This window comes from Haliotis rufescens, unplaced genomic scaffold (genome assembly GCF_023055435.1).
Source record: "Haliotis rufescens isolate VD_foot unplaced genomic scaffold, xgHalRufe1.0.p SCAF_11, whole genome shotgun sequence".
NCBI lineage: Eukaryota > Metazoa > Mollusca > Gastropoda > Lepetellida > Haliotidae > Haliotis > Haliotis rufescens.
The window spans coordinates 18,789,995-18,808,815 of NW_025963791.1; the positions used below are offsets into that span (position 1 = coordinate 18,789,995).

General features: G+C 46.6%; 1 protein-coding gene across 3 annotated transcripts in view; it reads right to left on the reverse strand.

Annotated features, from left to right (window-relative positions):
• LOC124120465 (zinc finger ZZ-type and EF-hand domain-containing protein 1-like) overlaps window positions 1-18,821 on the reverse strand; it is a 112,373-nt gene that overhangs the window by 11,115 nt on the left and 82,437 nt on the right. For 2 of the 3 annotated variants that reach the window (XM_048392376.1, XM_046483290.2), the window contains exons 60-68: window positions 17,246-17,358; window positions 16,977-17,148; window positions 16,295-16,426; window positions 14,827-14,938; window positions 13,490-13,677; window positions 6,423-6,716; window positions 5,099-5,199; window positions 3,246-3,287; window positions 1,462-1,575 (exon numbers count right to left, since the gene is read on the reverse strand). In XM_048392376.1, coding sequence (XP_048248333.1) covers window positions 1,462-1,575; window positions 3,246-3,287; window positions 5,099-5,199; window positions 6,423-6,716; window positions 13,490-13,677; window positions 14,827-14,938; window positions 16,295-16,426; window positions 16,977-17,148; window positions 17,246-17,358 — 1,268 coding nt within the window. The remainder of the gene's footprint in view (window positions 1-1,461; window positions 1,576-3,245; window positions 3,288-5,098; window positions 5,200-6,422; window positions 6,717-13,489; window positions 13,678-14,826; window positions 14,939-16,294; window positions 16,427-16,976; window positions 17,149-17,245; window positions 17,359-18,821) is intronic. The other variant, XM_048392377.1, reaches the window with a different exon arrangement.

The following is an 18,821-nucleotide window of genomic DNA, read 5'->3' on the forward strand; positions in this document are numbered from 1 at the left end:
CTCACTTACATCTAGTCTCTTGCAGTCTCACTTACATCTAGTCTCTTGCAGTCTCACCTCCATCTAGTCTCTTGCAGTCTCACTTACATCTAGTCTCTTGCAGTCTCACTTACATCTAGTCTCTGGCAGTCTCACTTACATCTAGTCTCTTGCAGTCTCACTTACATCTAGTCTCTTGCAGTCTCACTTACATCTAGTCTCTTGCAGTCTCACTTACATCTAGTCTCTTGCAGTCTCACCTACATCTAGTCTCTTGCAGTTTCACTTACATCTAGTCTCTTGCAGTCCCACCTACATCTAGTCTCTTGCAGCCCCACCTACATCTAGTCTCTCACAGTCTCACTTACATCTAGTCTCTTGCAGTCTCACTTACATCTAGTCTCTCACAGTTTCACCTACATCTAGTCTCTTGCAGTCCCACCTACATCTAGTCTCTTGCAGTCTCACTTACATCTAGTCTCTTGCAGTCTCACCTACATCTAGTCTCTTGCAGTCCCACCTACATCTAGTCTCTTGCAGTCTCACCTACATCAAATCTCTTGCAGTCCCACCTACATCTAGTCTCTTGCAGTCTCACTTACATCTAGTCTCTTGCAGTCTCACCTACATCTAGTCTCTTGCAGTTTCACTTACATCTAGTCTCTTGCAGTCCCACCTACATCTAGTCTCTTGCAGCCCCACCTACATCTAGTCTCTCACAGTCTCACTTACATCTAGTCTCTTGCAGTCTCACTTACATCTAGTCTCTTGCAGTCTCACTTACATCTAGTCTCTTGCAGTCTCACTTACATCTTGTCTCTTGCAGTTTCACTTACATCTAGTCTCTTGCAGTCCCACCTACATCTAGTCTCTTGCAGCCCCACCTACATCTAGTCTCTCACAGTCTCACTTACATCTAGTCTCTCACAGTCTCACTTACATCTAGTCTCCTGCAGTCCCACCTACATCTAGTCTCTTGCAGCCCCACCTACATCTAGTCTCTCACAGTTTCACTTACATCTAGTCTCTCACAGTCTCACTTACATTTAGTCTCTTGCAGTCTCCCCTCCATCTAGTCTCTTGCAGTTTCACCTACATCTAGTCTCTCACAGTCTCACCTACATCTAGTCTCTTGCAGTTTCACCTACATCAAATCTCTTGCAGTCTCACCTCCATCTAGTCTCTCTCAGTTTCACCTACCTCTAGTCTCTCGCAGTTTCACCTCCATCTAGTCTCTTGCAGTCTCACTTAAATCAAGTCTCTCTCAGTTTCACCTACCTCTAGTCTCTCGCAGTTTCACCTCCATCTAGTCTCTTGCAGTCTCACTTAAATCAAGTCTCTTGCAGTCTCACCTACATCTAGTCTCTTGCAGCCTCACCTCCATCTAGTCTCTTGCAGTCTCACCTCCATCTAGTCTCTCACAGTCTCACCTCCATCTAGTCTCTCGCAGTCTCACCTACATCTAGTGTCTACCATTCCTACCTGGGTGTGCCTTTCAGTGCTGGGTGGAAGTGGATGCCTGTGTCGATGACTCTCTCAGCTCCTACACTGAGGTGCAGGGCTTTCACCGATGCCTTCACGTCCGCATTTCCTTCCCTGGAACACACAGAGACAGGCACTGGCTTACAGAGCTGACACCTCTCCCCTCAACTACTGTACTCAGAAACCCCTCGGCGACCCTCTTTGCATTGACTGAAGAGCAAAACCTCCAACTCTGAAGGGACCAGCTCCTGAATATACTGTCAAAAACCTAAACCCACGGATCAATAAGCTCACCCAAGTAATCAAGGACCAACAACCAAGCATTAACTATAGTGTAAACCAACATGGACTTTGCCACCTCAGAAACCTCAGTCAAAACACTGTATTCTGCAGCTAACTATTCCAATCATAAACCTGATCTTAACCACTGCACAAGCAAGGATTTGCTTCCAGCTCTTAACCAGGACATCTTCCTTCAATACATAAACCAAACATGGGGAAAGATGTTCTTAAGCAGGTTCCTAGATGGCCAATCACTCTTCACTGTGGAGCTGACGGAGGAAAATCACTCCCAATGATAAAAACAATCCCCCAACAGAGCAGAGAGGACAACTTGTGTCAGTGTTCCAGCTGGCTTTTGAAACTCTAAAAATTCTAAAAAGTTCTCCCTGCTTGTCAGTCCCAACTTTCAACAAATAAAAAAAAACGTATGAAAATTACCTGGTTTTAATTCTTTCAACATCATGTTCAATGCAATGATGTAATATCTAAAGAAACTGAGTTAGATCTACATGTCATTCACACAAAGTTCAGTCATAATTTTCTCTTTTCTTTTCAAATAATATGAGAAGAAGTCGCTATAATTGTATATTAATCTTGAAGCAAAGCGAAATGTTATATCCTTGCACCAAATATAGACAAGGTTAAACCCTGATGGTAACAGACAAGCTGACTTCGTTCGAAAAATGTACTTATATGAATATTGTCAATGCTTTTTTCAACAACAAAAATTTATAAGGTATGTTATTTACCAGTCCACAGGGACTTGCAGCCACATGAATTACCAGTCCAACCCTTATCTTACCGGTAAACGGGAACACTGTTGGGTCCCAGCCCACATCAGGATATTTTGAAACAAAGAAGCTTGCAAAATGAACTGTTTTACCATATTAGTGTTTCTAGGTATGCCAACATAATTGAAACGACATACATCCTAATTGACCAGCTGGTTTACTAGTGCCCTGTCTGTGGGTGTTCTGGGTCAACTCTACCATCCATCTGGTGTCACTCCTGGTTTACATCTAACACATGAAAACGAGGGTAGGTGAACAAAAGGGCAGATTAGTGACACTTATACTTGATAAACAACAACTCTTCCTCAGTACGAATCACCTAAAACATCATGTTAAATGTCTTCTCAAAAACATTTATCAGATTGACAACTTGCTCCATCTTGCCAAGCCATGTACAAAATGTTCTTTGCATGCAAATCAAACAAGCACAAAGCAGGGTATGGTTGCTGCAGTAGTTTATATCAAGTGCATTCTCAGCAGTGCTTTTTAGTATAATGGAGACCCCCACAAATATGGAGAATATCCCATTTGTTACATAAGCCACACATGAAATGGATTATCTAAAAAAGGACACACAATGAAGATGATTTTGATGAAAGTACCGGTGAAACATTGTAAACTGATTAGACAATACAAAGTGTTCAGTTTCTTCAATTTTTGGACCACCAGCATGCCACAAGTAACAGGAAGTACCCCCACACTAAGGCTTACCATTTTTCCATGAAAGCCTTTACCTCTTCCGACCCCTCAAAACTGAAACAGTTGTAATTGCGACATCAGTCTACAGTTGACCAAGCAGACGCAGCAAGAGATGATGTACAAACAAGTTGGTGGTCAAACAAATAGAGGGATGAACATGTATTGGTCCAACTAGGACAGGGAATGATTGGTCCACACAGGACAGGGAATGATTGGGCCACACAGGACAGGGAATGATTGGTCCACACAGGACAGGGAATGATTGTCTGACTGGAACATGGAATGATTGGTGAAACTGGAACATGGAATGACTGGTCCATACAGGACACTGAATGATTGGTCCACACAGGACAGGGAATGATTGGTGAAACTGGAACATGGAATGATTGGTCCACACAGGACAGGGAATGATTATCCAAATGGAACAGGGAATGATTGGTCACACTGGGACAGGGAATGATTGGTCTATACCGGACACTGAATGATTTGTCCACTCATGACAGGGAATGATTGTCCAACTGGAACAGGGAATGATTGGTCAAACTGGGACATGGAATGATTGGTCAAACTGGAACAGGGAATGATTGGTCAAACTGGGATAGGGAATGACTGGTCCACACAGGACAGGGAATGATTGGTCAAACTGGAACAGGGAATGATTGGTCCACACAGGACAGGGAATGATTGGTCAAACTGGAACAGGGAATGATTGGTCAAACTGGGATAGGGAATGATTGGTCCACACAGGACAGGGAATGATTGGTCAAACTGGGACAGGGAATGATTGGTCCACACAGGACAGGGAATGATTGGTCCACACAGGACAGGGAATGATTGGTCAAACTGGAACAGGGAATGATTGGTCAAACTGGGACAGGGATTGATTGGTCCACACAGGACAGGGAATGATTGGTCCAACATGGACAGGGTATGATTGGTCAAATGGTTGGGATGCTGACCAAATGGACGGTAAATGACTTGTCCAAAAGGGACATGTATATTGAATGATTGGCCAATCTTAAACTGGGCCATGGAAATTAACAAAAACTGCCTCCAGTCCTTGGAATGATTGGTCTAAAAGTGAGAAGGAATTGAGTGTTTCATAAGACAGGGAGGGGCAGGGATGAGCGGTTATGGATCGGAACAACGATACGGAAATGCTGCGGGCACAAAGACTGGTGAAGGTGGGCCAGGGACTTCAGTGCTGTCACTATGCTGGGCAGGCACCATGCTCAGTGTTGTGTTAAGGCTGGGGCGTGGAAACGCTGTGATGCTTATATCAAGTATTGGGCGGGGAGTTGTATGTGATGGTAAGTAACAGAGAAGGAGGAAAAGAATGGTCATCAAAATGATGATATTAAAATGACAGAATTCTTAAAATCAATATTGATAACTTCAGTGACATAGGTCAAACTTTGATATCATTGTAACACATGAAACATAAGCTTCACCACAAGCTTCACACTTCATAAGCACAAAATAATACCAACATTTTCGAACTATATTGCATTACATACTGAGTTTTAAGAAAATACTTATCAGCTTGTTGTCTAATAAGGCATATACATGAGTAACATGTTAAATAATCATTATCATAAAGATGAGGGTAAGTTCAAATAGTACTGTGAGATATCCGTACATTGTACGGAAGAAAGCAATAGCAGAGTTATCAGGGTAGGAGTGATGAATTCATTAGCTGCATCAAATTAATATGAAAAACTCAAACTTCCCTAAATCAGAAAAGTAGCAAAATGTACAACAGCATAAAATGCTGATGAAGATACCATCTTAGAATACTGTCAGCAACAGCCAGATGATGAGGCCTTGAGGTGAATATGAAGAAGCAATAATGGTATGGCACATACTTCTCTACAATGGCTTTCATTACCGCCTCCAGGTTCCCGTCATTCATATCAAACATCACCCGCAGCACGGACAAAGGCACTTTCAACTCATGGTGCAGAGCCTGAAAGAAGTCACCGCGTATACAGAAACATTGGAAACAAGCGTATAGTCCACGAAGTCCTCTATATCCCCCGCCCATATTAACACATTATGGTCCCAAACCAGGTAACTGACCCAACTTTTTTCTTAGCCCATGTCAAAATAGCTGCAATGGAAATTCTAAAATATACATTTCTAAAACTCCTTAATATCAAATGGCACCAGTTCAGTATGTGCTTTATATACAGACATGCAATGTTTGGCAAGGAAATATTTAACAGTTTATTTGTTATACTCCATAAGTGAACCCACCCTATATTAAAACTTAAATCCAACTTGTTGCCATGGAAACGTAAAAAATAAAAAATTCTAAAAGTGCAAAATATCAAAATGCACCAGTTCAGTATGTGCCTGGTAGACATGCAAAGTTTAGTAAGAAACGTTTTTTGAGTTACGCTCTGGAAACGAACACCACCCTTATAAAACCTAAGTCAAACTTGTTGCCATGGAAACATAAAAAATAAAAATGTCTAAAATTCCTAAATAGCAAAAAGCACCAGTTCAGCATGAGTCTGATAGACATGCAAAGTTTTGTTAGAAAGTATTGAATGGGTTTTGAGTTATGCTCTGGAAACGAACTCTACCCAAAAGAACCTAAGTCCAACTTGTTGCCATGGAAACATAAAAAATAAAAAATTATAAAATTCCTAAATAGCAAAAGGCACCAGTTCAGTATGTGCCTGGTAGACATGCAAAGTTTTGTAAGAAAGTATTTAATAGTTTTTGAGTTACGCTCCGGAAATGAACACCACCCTTAAAGAACGTAAGTCCAACTTGTTGCCATGGAAACGAAAAAATTAAAAATTTCTAAAACTCCTAAATAGCAAAAGGCATCAGTTCAGCATGAGTCTGATAGACATGCAAAGTTACGTAGCGAAATATTTAACAGTTTCTGAGTTATGCTCCGGAAACGAGTTCGGGACGCATGCACACACACACACGGACGGACGGAACCCATTTCAATATCCCCCGCCAACTGCTGTTACCAATTAATACAAAAATTCAATAACAAGTTTCACCTGTATTTTCCCCCACAAAACTCTTTGAGACTTTCATTTGATTCAGTCTGGAACTCACATGTAGAACCATGATCCTAAATTGTTAAATTCTAAATATACGACCTAATATAGAGTCAACATCACTGAGAACATATGGAATATTTTCATGATATACACAGGCACTGACCTCAAACAATGACTTGGTCTTTTCGTCCATGACGCCAAACACCTCCTTGTCGTTTCCCTCCCAGGATGTGTCTGAGTCAGAGGAAGACGAGGAGGAGGAAGAGGAGGAAGACAAGTTCAGCTCCTCGTCAAGGTCATCGTCTTCATTGCGGTTCTCGTCGTCACTGCATTTACTGGAGTTGTCATCTTTCACTGGGTCTTTCTTCCTGCTGGGATCGTCCTTGCACCCGGGTAGTTTCGTTTTCTTTACAGGATTTGCTGACCCGTCATGGGTGTAGAGCATGAGTGACAGGACCTGGAGGCAGCAATGGAACTCATGTCAGGTCATGTCAGGTCACATCAGGGCAATATAGATATATGTGTGTGTACATGCATGCATGCTTGTTGCTTAACGCCTCACTCAGCACTATTCCAGCTGCAGTAAACTTCACTTATAACGAACACGATTATAACGAACTGACGAATATGTTTATTTTTATATACCCGGGTCTTTGCTGTATATGTGTTGTATATATGCTTATAACGAATTAAAGTCATAATGAACTAAAATTAGTGGTCCCTTTGAGTTTGTTATAACCATAGTTGACTGTATATGGCAGTGATCTGTAAATAATCAAGTCACTCGATGCAATTACGAAAAGAAAGACATGCAATCAACCTTTTTGAGTGAGAAAAACATTTCATGTATTGTTGCTTGCAAATACAGGAAAGAAGTAATGTTTCCTGCTGTGTGCAAAGGCTCTTGCACAAGGTATGGTTTGCCGTACAACTGGTTGGGATGGCTGTCAGTGAAGAGGACACCTGTTGAAAACCTAAGGATTTTTAAGTGTGATTACAGCCAAAGTACAGGTATTATTTGCTATGATATAATAGAGGTAGGGTATTTGAAGGCCTCACATATTGTACCTTCATATTCCCAAGTTAATCTGGACAGTAGTCAAATCTAAAATTAGTAAAATCTAAATATTTTTTACATTTGTATACTTATCCTGCATTACTCCGTATTGCATTTACTGCTATGTTTGACAGAGAGACGAACTGTGTGAGATCCAGCTGCTGAAGAAAGTTGTCCCAACCAGCCCAGGAGGCAGCGCCCTCTCACAGTCGGCACGTGACCCGGAAGTCATGACGTCACACAAAAAGACATAACTGCTTTAAACATAACATCTGAAACTTCGTGGGGAGGTAGCGTAGCGAAAGGGAGGGCACTTAGACTTCGTAATGCAGGATAAGTATACAAATGTAAAAAATATTTAGATTTTACTAAATTTTTTAACTTATCCTGCATTACTCCGTATTGCATCTTTATCAGACGGCTTGGCCGGTGGGCATACTTGCAGATGTGAACCATATTAAACCCTCGCCAGGGGCCGATGAATCCGCACCGCATACAAGTGATGACCGGAACATCTACGACCATTCCTGTCTTCAGGAAACAAGAGTCGATGCAAAAACGAAACGCCCGAATAGGTAACCGAAATACAATGAGGCGTGTAGCCAAAATATATAACTTACCGAAGAGCGAAAGCGAAACGCAGTAGAACCTAGAGCTAATCTGAGGTGATAAACACCAGAGAGTTCGACGGGCCCCGCTCGGGGAATCGAAGAATCAGCGGCGTCGGCGGCAAAATCTACGACCAATCCCAAGAGCGAATGCGAAACGCAGGAGAGCCCTCTAGGCTGGAGGCAAGGAACACCGGTGAGGTCGACGGGCACCGCTCAGGTACCAGAGAAGCAGCGGCGTTGGCGTCGGCGCCGGTGTCCACATCTACGACCATTCCTGTCGTCAGGAAACGAGAGTTGATGCAAAAAGTAAAACCCGGATAGGTGACAGCAATAGAATGAGTCGGGTAACCCAAAACTAAAACTGACCTAAGAGCGAATGCGGAACGCAAGAGAGCCGTCTCGTCTGGGGTGATAAACACCAGAAAGGTCGACGGGCCCCGCTCAGGGTATCGGAGAATCAGTGGCGTCGGAGATAGATGACCTGTTGGGCTACAACCAGGGACCAAAACTGTGAACGCCGGCGACAACTTTCAAGGCTACATCACGGAAGTAGTGGTTGGTGAAGGCGGTGTCCGATCGCCACGAACAGGCTTCCCTGAACGACGGGATGGAACAGTATACCGTGAAGAACCAGTGTAAATACGATCGCCCTGATCTCATTTTATTTCAGGTAATAGCCTTTGGGGGGAGGGTCCAATCCGGCGGCTCATACGCTTTAAGGATGACCGCCCGGAGCCACAGGGAAAAGTATTCCGGCTGACCAACGACAGCGACGAAGGGGAGACCGGCAGAAAAAGGTGTTTCCTAGACTTGCGGCAGTCTTTAGATCGTAGAATAACCTTCAGTGCCCTTACTGGGCATAATGACGCTCATCCTCATCCTCGGCACCCACACTGGACGAGGGGGGAGGGGACAAGGAATGATCTATCAGGCTGTCCTGGGAGTTGAGTCTTTACGCTGACGTCCCAGTACGGTCCAGGATGAACGCGGCGCCCTGGGTACCGCATTCGAACCGGGCATGGGAGACGTCGAGGGCGTGCTGTACATGGACTCGAGCGGCAGTAGTCAAAACCAGTAGAAACACCCGTCTTCTACTTAAGGTCGAAGAAGGAAGACGAGGGGAGTGGTTCGAAGGGCATTGAAGACCACATTCAGATCCAACGCAGGCGGTCCGAACTTGGTCTTCAGGTCTTCAAGACTGAACGAGCGCAGCCAGGCCCGTAGGTCGGGAATTTTCGTCTTTCTCCGATCGTCCGGGATGGCCAGAAAGGAGTAGATGGCGACCAGGTATGTGGGGGTGGTAAGCCCTTCAACCGATGGGTGCTACACAAGTACAGAAGGAACTGATCCAGGATCTGCGGTGATGCTGTCATCGGATCCTGGTGTTTGTCAGAACAAAATGCCTGGAACAAGCATCATTTATCAGCATACAGTCCCCCTGTAGATGGACGGTGGGCTGAAGCAATAGCCTTGGTCGCTCTAGCCGAATAACCCTTGGCTTTCTGCATGTGTGTCAGGCGTGCAGACGATAACATGCGGGTATGAGGGTGTGGCAACAGACCGTGTGGATGGAGCAGAAGGTTGGACCACACCGGAAGTTCCAGGGGTTGTCTCTGGCTATGTTTCGGAGGTCGATAACCCAACTTCTGGCTGACCAATAAGGCGAGACCAAAGTCAATGGCAGGTGTCGAGTGGCCTGGATCTCTGAAGAACCGTGGGAGGGAGAACCGGAGTCGGAAAAGCGTACGCGCGTAATCCTTCTCAGGAACGATGGAAGGCTTCGACTGCCACAGCGGTCGTATCCGGCACAGGTGGAATGGAAGACGACAGCTGGCCACATTCAGATATGAGGCAAACAGATCTAGGGTTGGGGTGTCGACCGTTTCACATAGTCTGGCCCGAGGCGCCGGAGAGCGTGAGGCGTCGGAGAGCTTGAGGCGCCTGGAACGCCGAAGATGGTGATTCTCGGGGGCGCCGGTCGAGTTTGTGGCGCCGGGAGAGGGGCGAGAACTCTGGGTCCGCAAACACCACACTACGGTGACGTCGTCAGTGGACACGATCAACAGGGCGTGACCGAGAATGCACTATCAGCAAGTGCCGTCCTGGATAAGCATTTATCTCGAGGCTGTTGCTGTGCCAATGGTGTTGATCTCTGGATCACAGGTGGTCACAATGTGGGCTGGCGTGGGCCACTAGCCACTGACAAGGTGGCAGGGGAGGTCGTCAGCAACAGGGGTCTGCGATTGCGTACCGTCGGTACGATTCGGAAAAAGGTGTGATCGCCTGCGAGCCAATCTCAAGTAGACGAAGTAAACCAGCTTCACAATCGACCGCCGGGGCATCGACGTAACCGGGTAGTAGGAAGTCGAGGCAATATGGCCATTGCACGAAGTAATGAGATCGTTTTCATCCCTGAAGCGGCGTATAAGTACTCCTGTTCTTATATCGAGGTGACGATGGAGGACGACAACACGATACGAGGCAGGTATGCAACAGGGGTCAGTGGGACGGCCGAGGGACTTTAAGTATCAAATCGACACTGTGTCCGGTAGTCAAGGCGGAAGATAGGAAGGTGTCGTAGTCGAAAAGATCAAACCGGACGAAGGAAGGCGATCTTTTCCATCCCTTGAACGCCTATAGGCGCTATCGTTCTTATAGCGAAGGGTTGATGAAACAAGGTTCCTCGTGACAGCCGTGTTGGTAGAGGAGGTCTATTGTTTCCAACATCCGTGCATGGATGGACTGCGACAGGCGCCTGGTTGAGTGGTATCACCAAGCGTACAGGTAGACATGGAAACCAATCTGTAGAAATACATGGCACCCCTTGCCATGGTAAGTTGACCTAAATCCGGTCGGAGTTGTTGACAGTCCGAGTACTTGACACGTGACATGTAAATCACTCTGCGCAGTAGCCGAGAAAACCGCCTTGGAGTCGGAACTGAGGTGTAAACTCCACACACAGACAATCCTCAATGAACTGTGTGAGAGACGATCAAGTGGTGTACCCGAGTTTTGCGATGAAACACGGAACCCCATGGGCGTCGTGGAAAACCCGGGGAGCGCCGAGGAAGAGTCTCTCTCAGGAACGCTGGCGCTAGGGTAGGGTAGAACAGCGTTGATGTCTGCGATGTCGACGAAGTAAACTCTTTGTAAGTGGATGTCGTCGTCGAATCTGATACAGACGCTGTTCACATGACGCTCTGTTTCGATGGAAACCCGCAGGTCATCTCTCCGGAATCATAGCGCTTTAAACGACGGGATTATGGATAACGTCTCAGTGGGCAAGTTGAATCAGACCAACTGTCTATTGGTTGAAATGATTCCACCCAGGAAGTAGAACGATAGTCACGATCCCGAAGACCCACGGGAGAGTAGCGAAAGGAGCGGCGACAGTTGTTTCACCATGCTTCTCCGTGTGACGAGTTATGAGACGGCAGCAAGAGAAGAGGGCAGTGGCGCCGGGGAGGCGATTGCCGATGGTGCCCCTTAAGCCGCAGTAGAAGATCGGATGGTCGGCTCGTTGATCTGAGCTTGATAAAGCTTGTTGATCTGAAGCTTGTTGAGCGCCGAAGACATCAGAGGATGCGGAGGCGCCGGAGCGCGGAGACATCAGAGGCGCCGGAGGCGCCGAGACATAAGCGGCGCCGAGTCATCAGCTTGTCATGAACAAGTCATGAAGCTTGTTGAGCGCCGAGACATCAGCGGCGCCGAGTCATCAGAGGCGCCGGAGGCGCTGAGACATAAGCGACGCAGAGTCATCAGCTTGTCATGAACAAGTCATGAAGCTTGTTGAGCGCCGAGACATCAGCGGCGCCGAGTCATCAGAGGCGCCGGAGGCGCCGCGTCATCAGAGGCGCCGGGAGCGCCGGGAGCGCCGAGACGTCGGAGGCGCCGCGTCATCAGAGGCGCCGTGTCATCAGAGGCGCCGTGTCATCAGAGGCGCCGCGTCATCAGAGGCGCCGGAGGCGCTGAGACATAAGCGACGCAGAGTCATCAGCTTTTCATGAACAAGTCATGAAGCTTGTTGAGCGCCGAGACATCAGCGGCGCCGAGTCATCTGAGGCGCTGGAGGCGCCACGTCATCAGAGGCGCCGGGAGCGCCGAGACATCGGAGGCGCCGCGTCATCAGAGGTGCCGGAGGCGCCGCGTCATCAGAGGCGCCGGGAGCGCCGAGACATCGGAGGCGCCGCGTCATCAGAGGTGCCAGAGGCGCCTGAGGCGCCGAGTCATCGGAGGCGCCGGGGGCGCCGGAGACATCAGCGTTGACGGTGTTGGAGACCGTAACCGGTCGTATGTCGTGCCAGGGGAGGCAGACTCTACGTTGGGAGCGCTGGAGCCGCCGGTGGAGTAGGAGACCGTGAACGGTCGTATGTCGTGCCATGGGAGGCAGACTCTACGTTGGGAGCGCTGGAGCCGCCAGTGGAGTAGGAGACCGTGAACGGTCGTATGTCGTGCCATGGGAGGCAGACTCTACGTTGGGAGCCGCCGTGAAGCTCCGCTGAGCGCTGCTGCCGTCAACGTAGGTGGGGGTCGACGAGCACGTTGAGCGAGGTGTGTCCTGGATACTCGCATGAGCTGAAGGATCACAGCGACGAATGACTGCAACATCGGCACTGCCTTGTGAAAGTACAGGGCGTCGTACAATCACGGCAGAAAGGGGCGGCCCCGACCAGATTTGTTCCCGCGGAAACAAGTGCAGCGAGGCAGAAAATCTGGAATTTAAGCAAAACATAACTATGTGGCAAAGCCACAAAGTGCGGGAAGCATAATGTGTGGCCAATCACAAAGTATGGGAAGCATAAAGTAACTCAAAAACAGTATATTTTATTAAAGTTTATGAGATAAACAAGTACGCTAAAAGGGAGCGAAAAGGCAAAGCCTTAAGCAAACACGTAACCATGTGGCAAAACCACAGAGTACGGGAGACATAATGTAACTCATAAACTTCGTATTATATTGAAGTTTATGAGAAGAAACAATTACGCTGAGCGGTAGCGAAAAGGCAAGGCTTTAAGCACACCAAACAACATACATAAATGTAATATATTACCCAAGCCAAAGAGAGAATTCAAAACGCAGAACACGACATTACGTGGCCTCGTGGTGAATGGCCAAAATGGCGGGAAAGAAAACAAAATGGCGGGAACAACATTGCGCCCGTAAATTACTGTGACGTGAGCCACAGACGAGCGATAAACATTACAATTTACGAATGGGAAGACCCTAAGGTCACGGCCCATAACAGGTAACAATGTAGCAGCATATAATGAATGTAGAAACACGCAAAATATAAAAAACAAATAATAAGCTTTAATTTCCACAAGGGATACAAAGTACGTCCGTCCGTGGAGGTGACAAAGCAGTTATGTCTTTTGGTGTGACGTCATGACTTCCGGGTCACGTGCCGACTGTGAGAGGGCGCTGCCTCCTGGGCTGGTTGGGACAACTTTCTTCAGCAGCTGGATCTCACACAGTTCGTCTCTCTGTCAAACATAGCAGCAAATGCAATACGGAGTAATGCAGGATAAGTTAAAAAATAAGCTATTTTCAAAGCAGGAGTACCTCCAGATCCTTGAGCAGCCACTGCTGGCTGAAGCCGGTGCCCTTGCTGGCTACAAACACCAGGGACTGGATGAACTCAGGCTTGAAGAAGTTGTGAGTCAGGCATTTCTCCCCGGCCTTCAGACTGTTGTTGAGCACCTTCAGTGCCAAGGACAGCACCCACATGTTCTCCACACTGTTCTCTTCACCTTCACAACACAGACATTGGCTCAAAAGTTGAACAAGCACTATTTGGGTCTTTGAATGGCATTTAGAAGTGATGCACACAAGGAAGTGAGTGAGTGAGTTGGGTTTAACGCCGTTTTTAACATTATTCCAGTTATATCACGGCGTGTCAGCTTAATGTGGGAGGAAAGCCCGAAATGATGCAGCTCTCAGACGTTTACCACTTCGGTGAAACCCACGAGCACGGGTATGGTGCTGACAAACCTAGAAACATAATTGGGGCGAACCGGGATTCGAACCCACAATCATAGGTTTCTGGCGTGTCCAGGGGACGCAACTCTGCACAGCTAATCGCGGCGCCTTAGACGACTGGGCCACCCGTGCCCCCCACACAAGGAAGAAAATTTATGGATGCCAATGTTTTTATTAAGAGTGACACAACGTTTTGGAGTATATGCTTACTCCTTCATCAGGTGAATTTATGCTATGAATCAGAGAAAAAATATATGTAAGAACAACAAAAGTAATAAGATAACAAAGGTGGAAACTTAACAAGGGAAGCCATCAGTTAATTGGTGCTGATAGGTGATTAGCAATGGACAAATGGAAGCTAACACTTAACAGTTAATTAGCACTGATAGGTGATAGCAGGACTTGAATTATCACCGACTGATAATAGGCAATGGGCAAACAGGAGGCAGGGGGTAATAAGCAAGACAAGATAATTTTTATTCAGTATAGAGGCCCGTGGCCTAAAATACAGACATATTAAGGTTTCATTTCTTATTGCTATTTTACACACGCCCACCCGCCCACCCGCCCACCCGCCCGCCCGTGTTAATTTCAAGATTTACAGTATTTAGAAACCAGGCAATACTGATAAACAAGGTTCCAGTGTTCAAACAAATGTTTAGCAATGTTTGATGGAGTAGAAAGTTTTAACCACCCACTTTAGTCTCGAAAGTCTGTTTGATGAATTATGTCCATCACTGTATTAATGAGCAGCAAAATCTAACAACACAGTTGTTTTACAAGCACAACCCAGATCAGTAAAACACCCCCACAAGACACTACTTATCTCTGCTGCAAACTCTGCAAGCAATTGCTTATTTTCAGCCTTATAACCTGAAGCTGCATTGGGATGAGCAGAGTCAGTGAAGTGAGGTCCATACCTGCCCTGAGTTTGGTGACGGTGTCCATGATGATTCCAGTGAACTCCGACATGTGCTCCGTGTCCCAGGCCTCGGCCGTCTCGCTCACACACATCACATACTGATCCTTGACCTGCATAGACGAGGCATCAGTTGGATTAGGGGAGGGATTTGTTGCAAGTGAAGAGTGTTTACTAACAGATGCATCAGAGTGAGTGAGTATGGGTTTACGCTGCTTTTTGCAATATTCAGGCAATATCATGTGGGAAAAACCAGAAATGGGCTTCACAGATAGTACCCATGTAGGGACTTGAACACGGGTCTTCTGTGTGACGAGTGAACGCTTTAACCATGAGGCTACCCGACCGCCCCAGATGCATCAGATCAGGGGAGGGACTTGTTGCAAGGGAGGCATCAGATCAAGGGAGGACTTGTTGCAAGGGATGAATCAGATCAGGGGAGGGACTTGTTGCAAGGGAGGCATCAGATCAGGGGAGGGACTTGTTGCAAGGGAGGCATCAGATCAGGGGAGGGACTTGTTGCAAGGGAGGCATCAGATCAGGGGAGGGACTTGTTGCAAGGGAGGCATCAGATCAGGGGAGGGACTTGTTGCAAGGGAGGCATCAGATCAGGGGAGGGACTTGTTGCAAGGGATGAATCAGATCAGGGGAGGGACTTGTTGCAAGGGATGAATCAGATCAGGGGAGGGACTTGTTGCAAGGGAGGCATCAGATCAGGGGAGGGACTTGTTGCAAGGGAGGCATCAGATCAAGGGAGGACTTGTTGCAAGGGATGAATCAGATCAGGGGACAAACTTGTTGCAAGGGATGAATCAGATCAGGGGAGGAACTTGTTGCAAGGGATGAATCAGATCAGGGGAGGGACTTGTTGCAAGGGATGAATCAGATCAGGGGAGGAACTTGTTGCAAGGGACAAATCAGATCAGGGGAGGGACTTGTTGCAAGAGAGGCATTAGATCAGGGGAGGGACTTGTTGCAAGAGAGGCATCAGATCAGGGGAGGAACTTGTTGCAAAGGAGGCATCAGATCAGGGGAGGGACTTGTTGCAAGGGATGAATCAGATCAGGGGAGGGACTTGTTGCAATGGACGAATCAGATCAGGGGAGGGACTTGTTGCAAGGGATGAATCAGATCAGGGGAGGGACTTGTTGCAAGAGAGGCATCAGATCAGGGGAGGGACTTGTTGCAAGAGAGGCATCAGATCAGGGGAGGAACTTGTTGCAAAGGAGGCATCAGATCAGGGGAGGGACTTGTTGCAAGGGATGAATCAGATCAGGGGAGGAACTTGTTACATGTGAGAGTGTTTGCGACAGATGCATCTATGCATATATGCAAGGAACATATTATCAATGACAGATACTGAAACAGTTTTACATGCATTTAACCATCTGGTTATGAGAGAAAGTATTTGATTAAAGTGAGATCTCTTCCAGCTTAAACACTTGGCATGGGACAAAGTAAATCCATACTATATGCCGTTTCCTTGTCTTCAGGTCAACAACCAGAGTGCGATACTTGTCAGGGAAGTGTTTGATGACCACTCCATTCTTGGCTTCCAGTGTGGTGTGTGTGTAGTGGACCAGCGTCCCCATGGTCAACACCTGCCAAACAATCAACATCATCACACAAGCTTTATGGATGTGCAAGTAATACAGCCTCCAATACCATACAAACCCCACAGACAAATTCATGATGTAACACAAGCATGTACTAAGGTTAAAAAATATAATAGTGTTGGTTCTCAGGCACCGCCCACAGGATCATAGTGTTTCGGTTTTATTTTCCATTTAAAAAAAAATCAAAACATCAAAATACTTTACAAAAATGCAATCCAATATAGCACACAGTTACTTCCCTTTACATATGCACTGCTTTACTGCACATGTTGTGTTATGGTCATGGCGGCAATAGAAGTTTGAATGCTTGTTTATGTGGGGAGGCCCTTACCCAGGTTGATGGTACACAACTGCTGATTTCGTCAAATACTAGTGTGAACAAGCAAAACAAACCAAAAAAACAGCACCCGCCCGCACTATTTTTTCAAAAGTCATTGTCTCAGAACCTATGCTTTTATTTTTTTAAGCCTAAGCAAGAAACACCTCAGTATTCAGAACACATGAAGGAGACGCTTCACCATGTCAAGAGACACACCTCAGGAAAGCCAGCCATCACGAACATGGCGAAGATGGAGGATAGTTCTGGCTTCTGTCGGAGACTCTGGACACAGGATGAGATGTGATGGTGGACAACAGACTTCCACTGGTCCGAGTTGGACAGTGTCCCCAGGATCCGAGCCATGGAGCAGGCCCACTCCAGTCCACTCCTACAGGAACAGAACACATCAGAGTTCACATCACCATGGTGGCAGGCACTGGTCAACATCTCCATCAAAGAATATCAGTTTGAGCCCTTTGACATACCTCTCAAGACAATAGGCTCCAAATCTAAACAGGTGATTGACAGTTGTCTCCCCTTCTGTGGAACTCTCCTTCACTCCGGCCGTCAACACCTTCCTCACCGATTCATCAGCAACCTTTAACAAGAGTGAAGTCTCCAATTTACACACAGAATAAAAAGGAACATGTCCCAAGGACACCTAAGGCAGTGACTTACAGTAGCTTCTGGTGATCCCCCTTAGTATTCTTTCATTTCCAGGAAAAGCATAAGCATGTTTTTTAACCAATATAGCATTACCTATTCTTGTATGCAGCAATTTTTGACATACAGGCTTCCTGCCTCATGACATACAGGCTTCCTGCTTCATGACATGCAGGCTTCCTGCTTCATGACATGCAGTCTCATGACATACAGGCTTCTTGCTTCATGACATGCAGTCTCAGGACATACAGGCTTCTTGCTTCATGACATACAGGTTTCCTGCTTCATGACATGCAGTCTCATAACATACAGGCTTCCTACTTCATGACATGCAGTCTCATGACATACAGGTTTCCTGCTTCATGACATGCAGTCTCATGACATACAGGTTTCCTGCTTCATGACATACAGGCTTCCTACTTCATGACATGCAGTCTCATGACATACAGGCTTTTTGCTTCATGACATGCAGTCTCATGACATACAGGCTTCTTGCTTCAAGACATACAGTTTAATGACATACAGGCTCCCTGCTTCAAGACATAAAGTCTAATGTCATACAGGCTCCCTGCTTCAAGACAAAAAGTCTAATGACATGCAGGCTACATGACATACAGGCTTCCTGCTTCATGACATACATTCTAATGACAGACAGGCTCCCTGCTTCAAGACATACAGGCTTCCTGCTTCATGACATACAGGCTTCCTGCTTCATGACATACAGGTCCATGCTTCATGACATACAGGCTCCCTGCTTCAAGTCATACAGGTCCCTGCTTCATGACATGCAGGCTTCTTGCTTCATGTCATAGAGGCTGCTTAATGACATACAGACTACATGACATACAGGCTCCCTGCTTCAAGACATACAGGTCCCTGCTTTATGACATACAGGTCCATGCTTCATGACATACAGGCTCCCTGCTTCAAGACATACAGCCTCCCTGCTTCATGACATACAGGCTCCCTGCTTCAAGACATACAGGTCCCTGCTTCATGACATACAGGTCCATGCTTCATGACATACAGGCTCCCTGCTTCAAGACATACAGGCTTCCTGCTTCATGACATACAGGCTCCCTGCTTCAAGACATACAGGTCCCTGCTTCATGACATACAGGTCCCTGCTTCAAGAAATACAGGTCCCTGCTTCATGATATGCAGGCTCCCTGCTTCAAGACATACAGGTCCCTGCTTCATGACATGCAGGCTTCTTGCTTCATGACATAGAGGCTACTTAATGGCATACAGGTTACATGACATACAGGCTCCCTGCTTCAAGACATACAGGTCCCTGCTTCATGACATACAGGCTCCCTGATTCATGACATGCAGGCTTCCTGCTTCAAGACATACAGGTCCCTGCTTCAAGACATACAGGTCCTTGCTTCATGACAT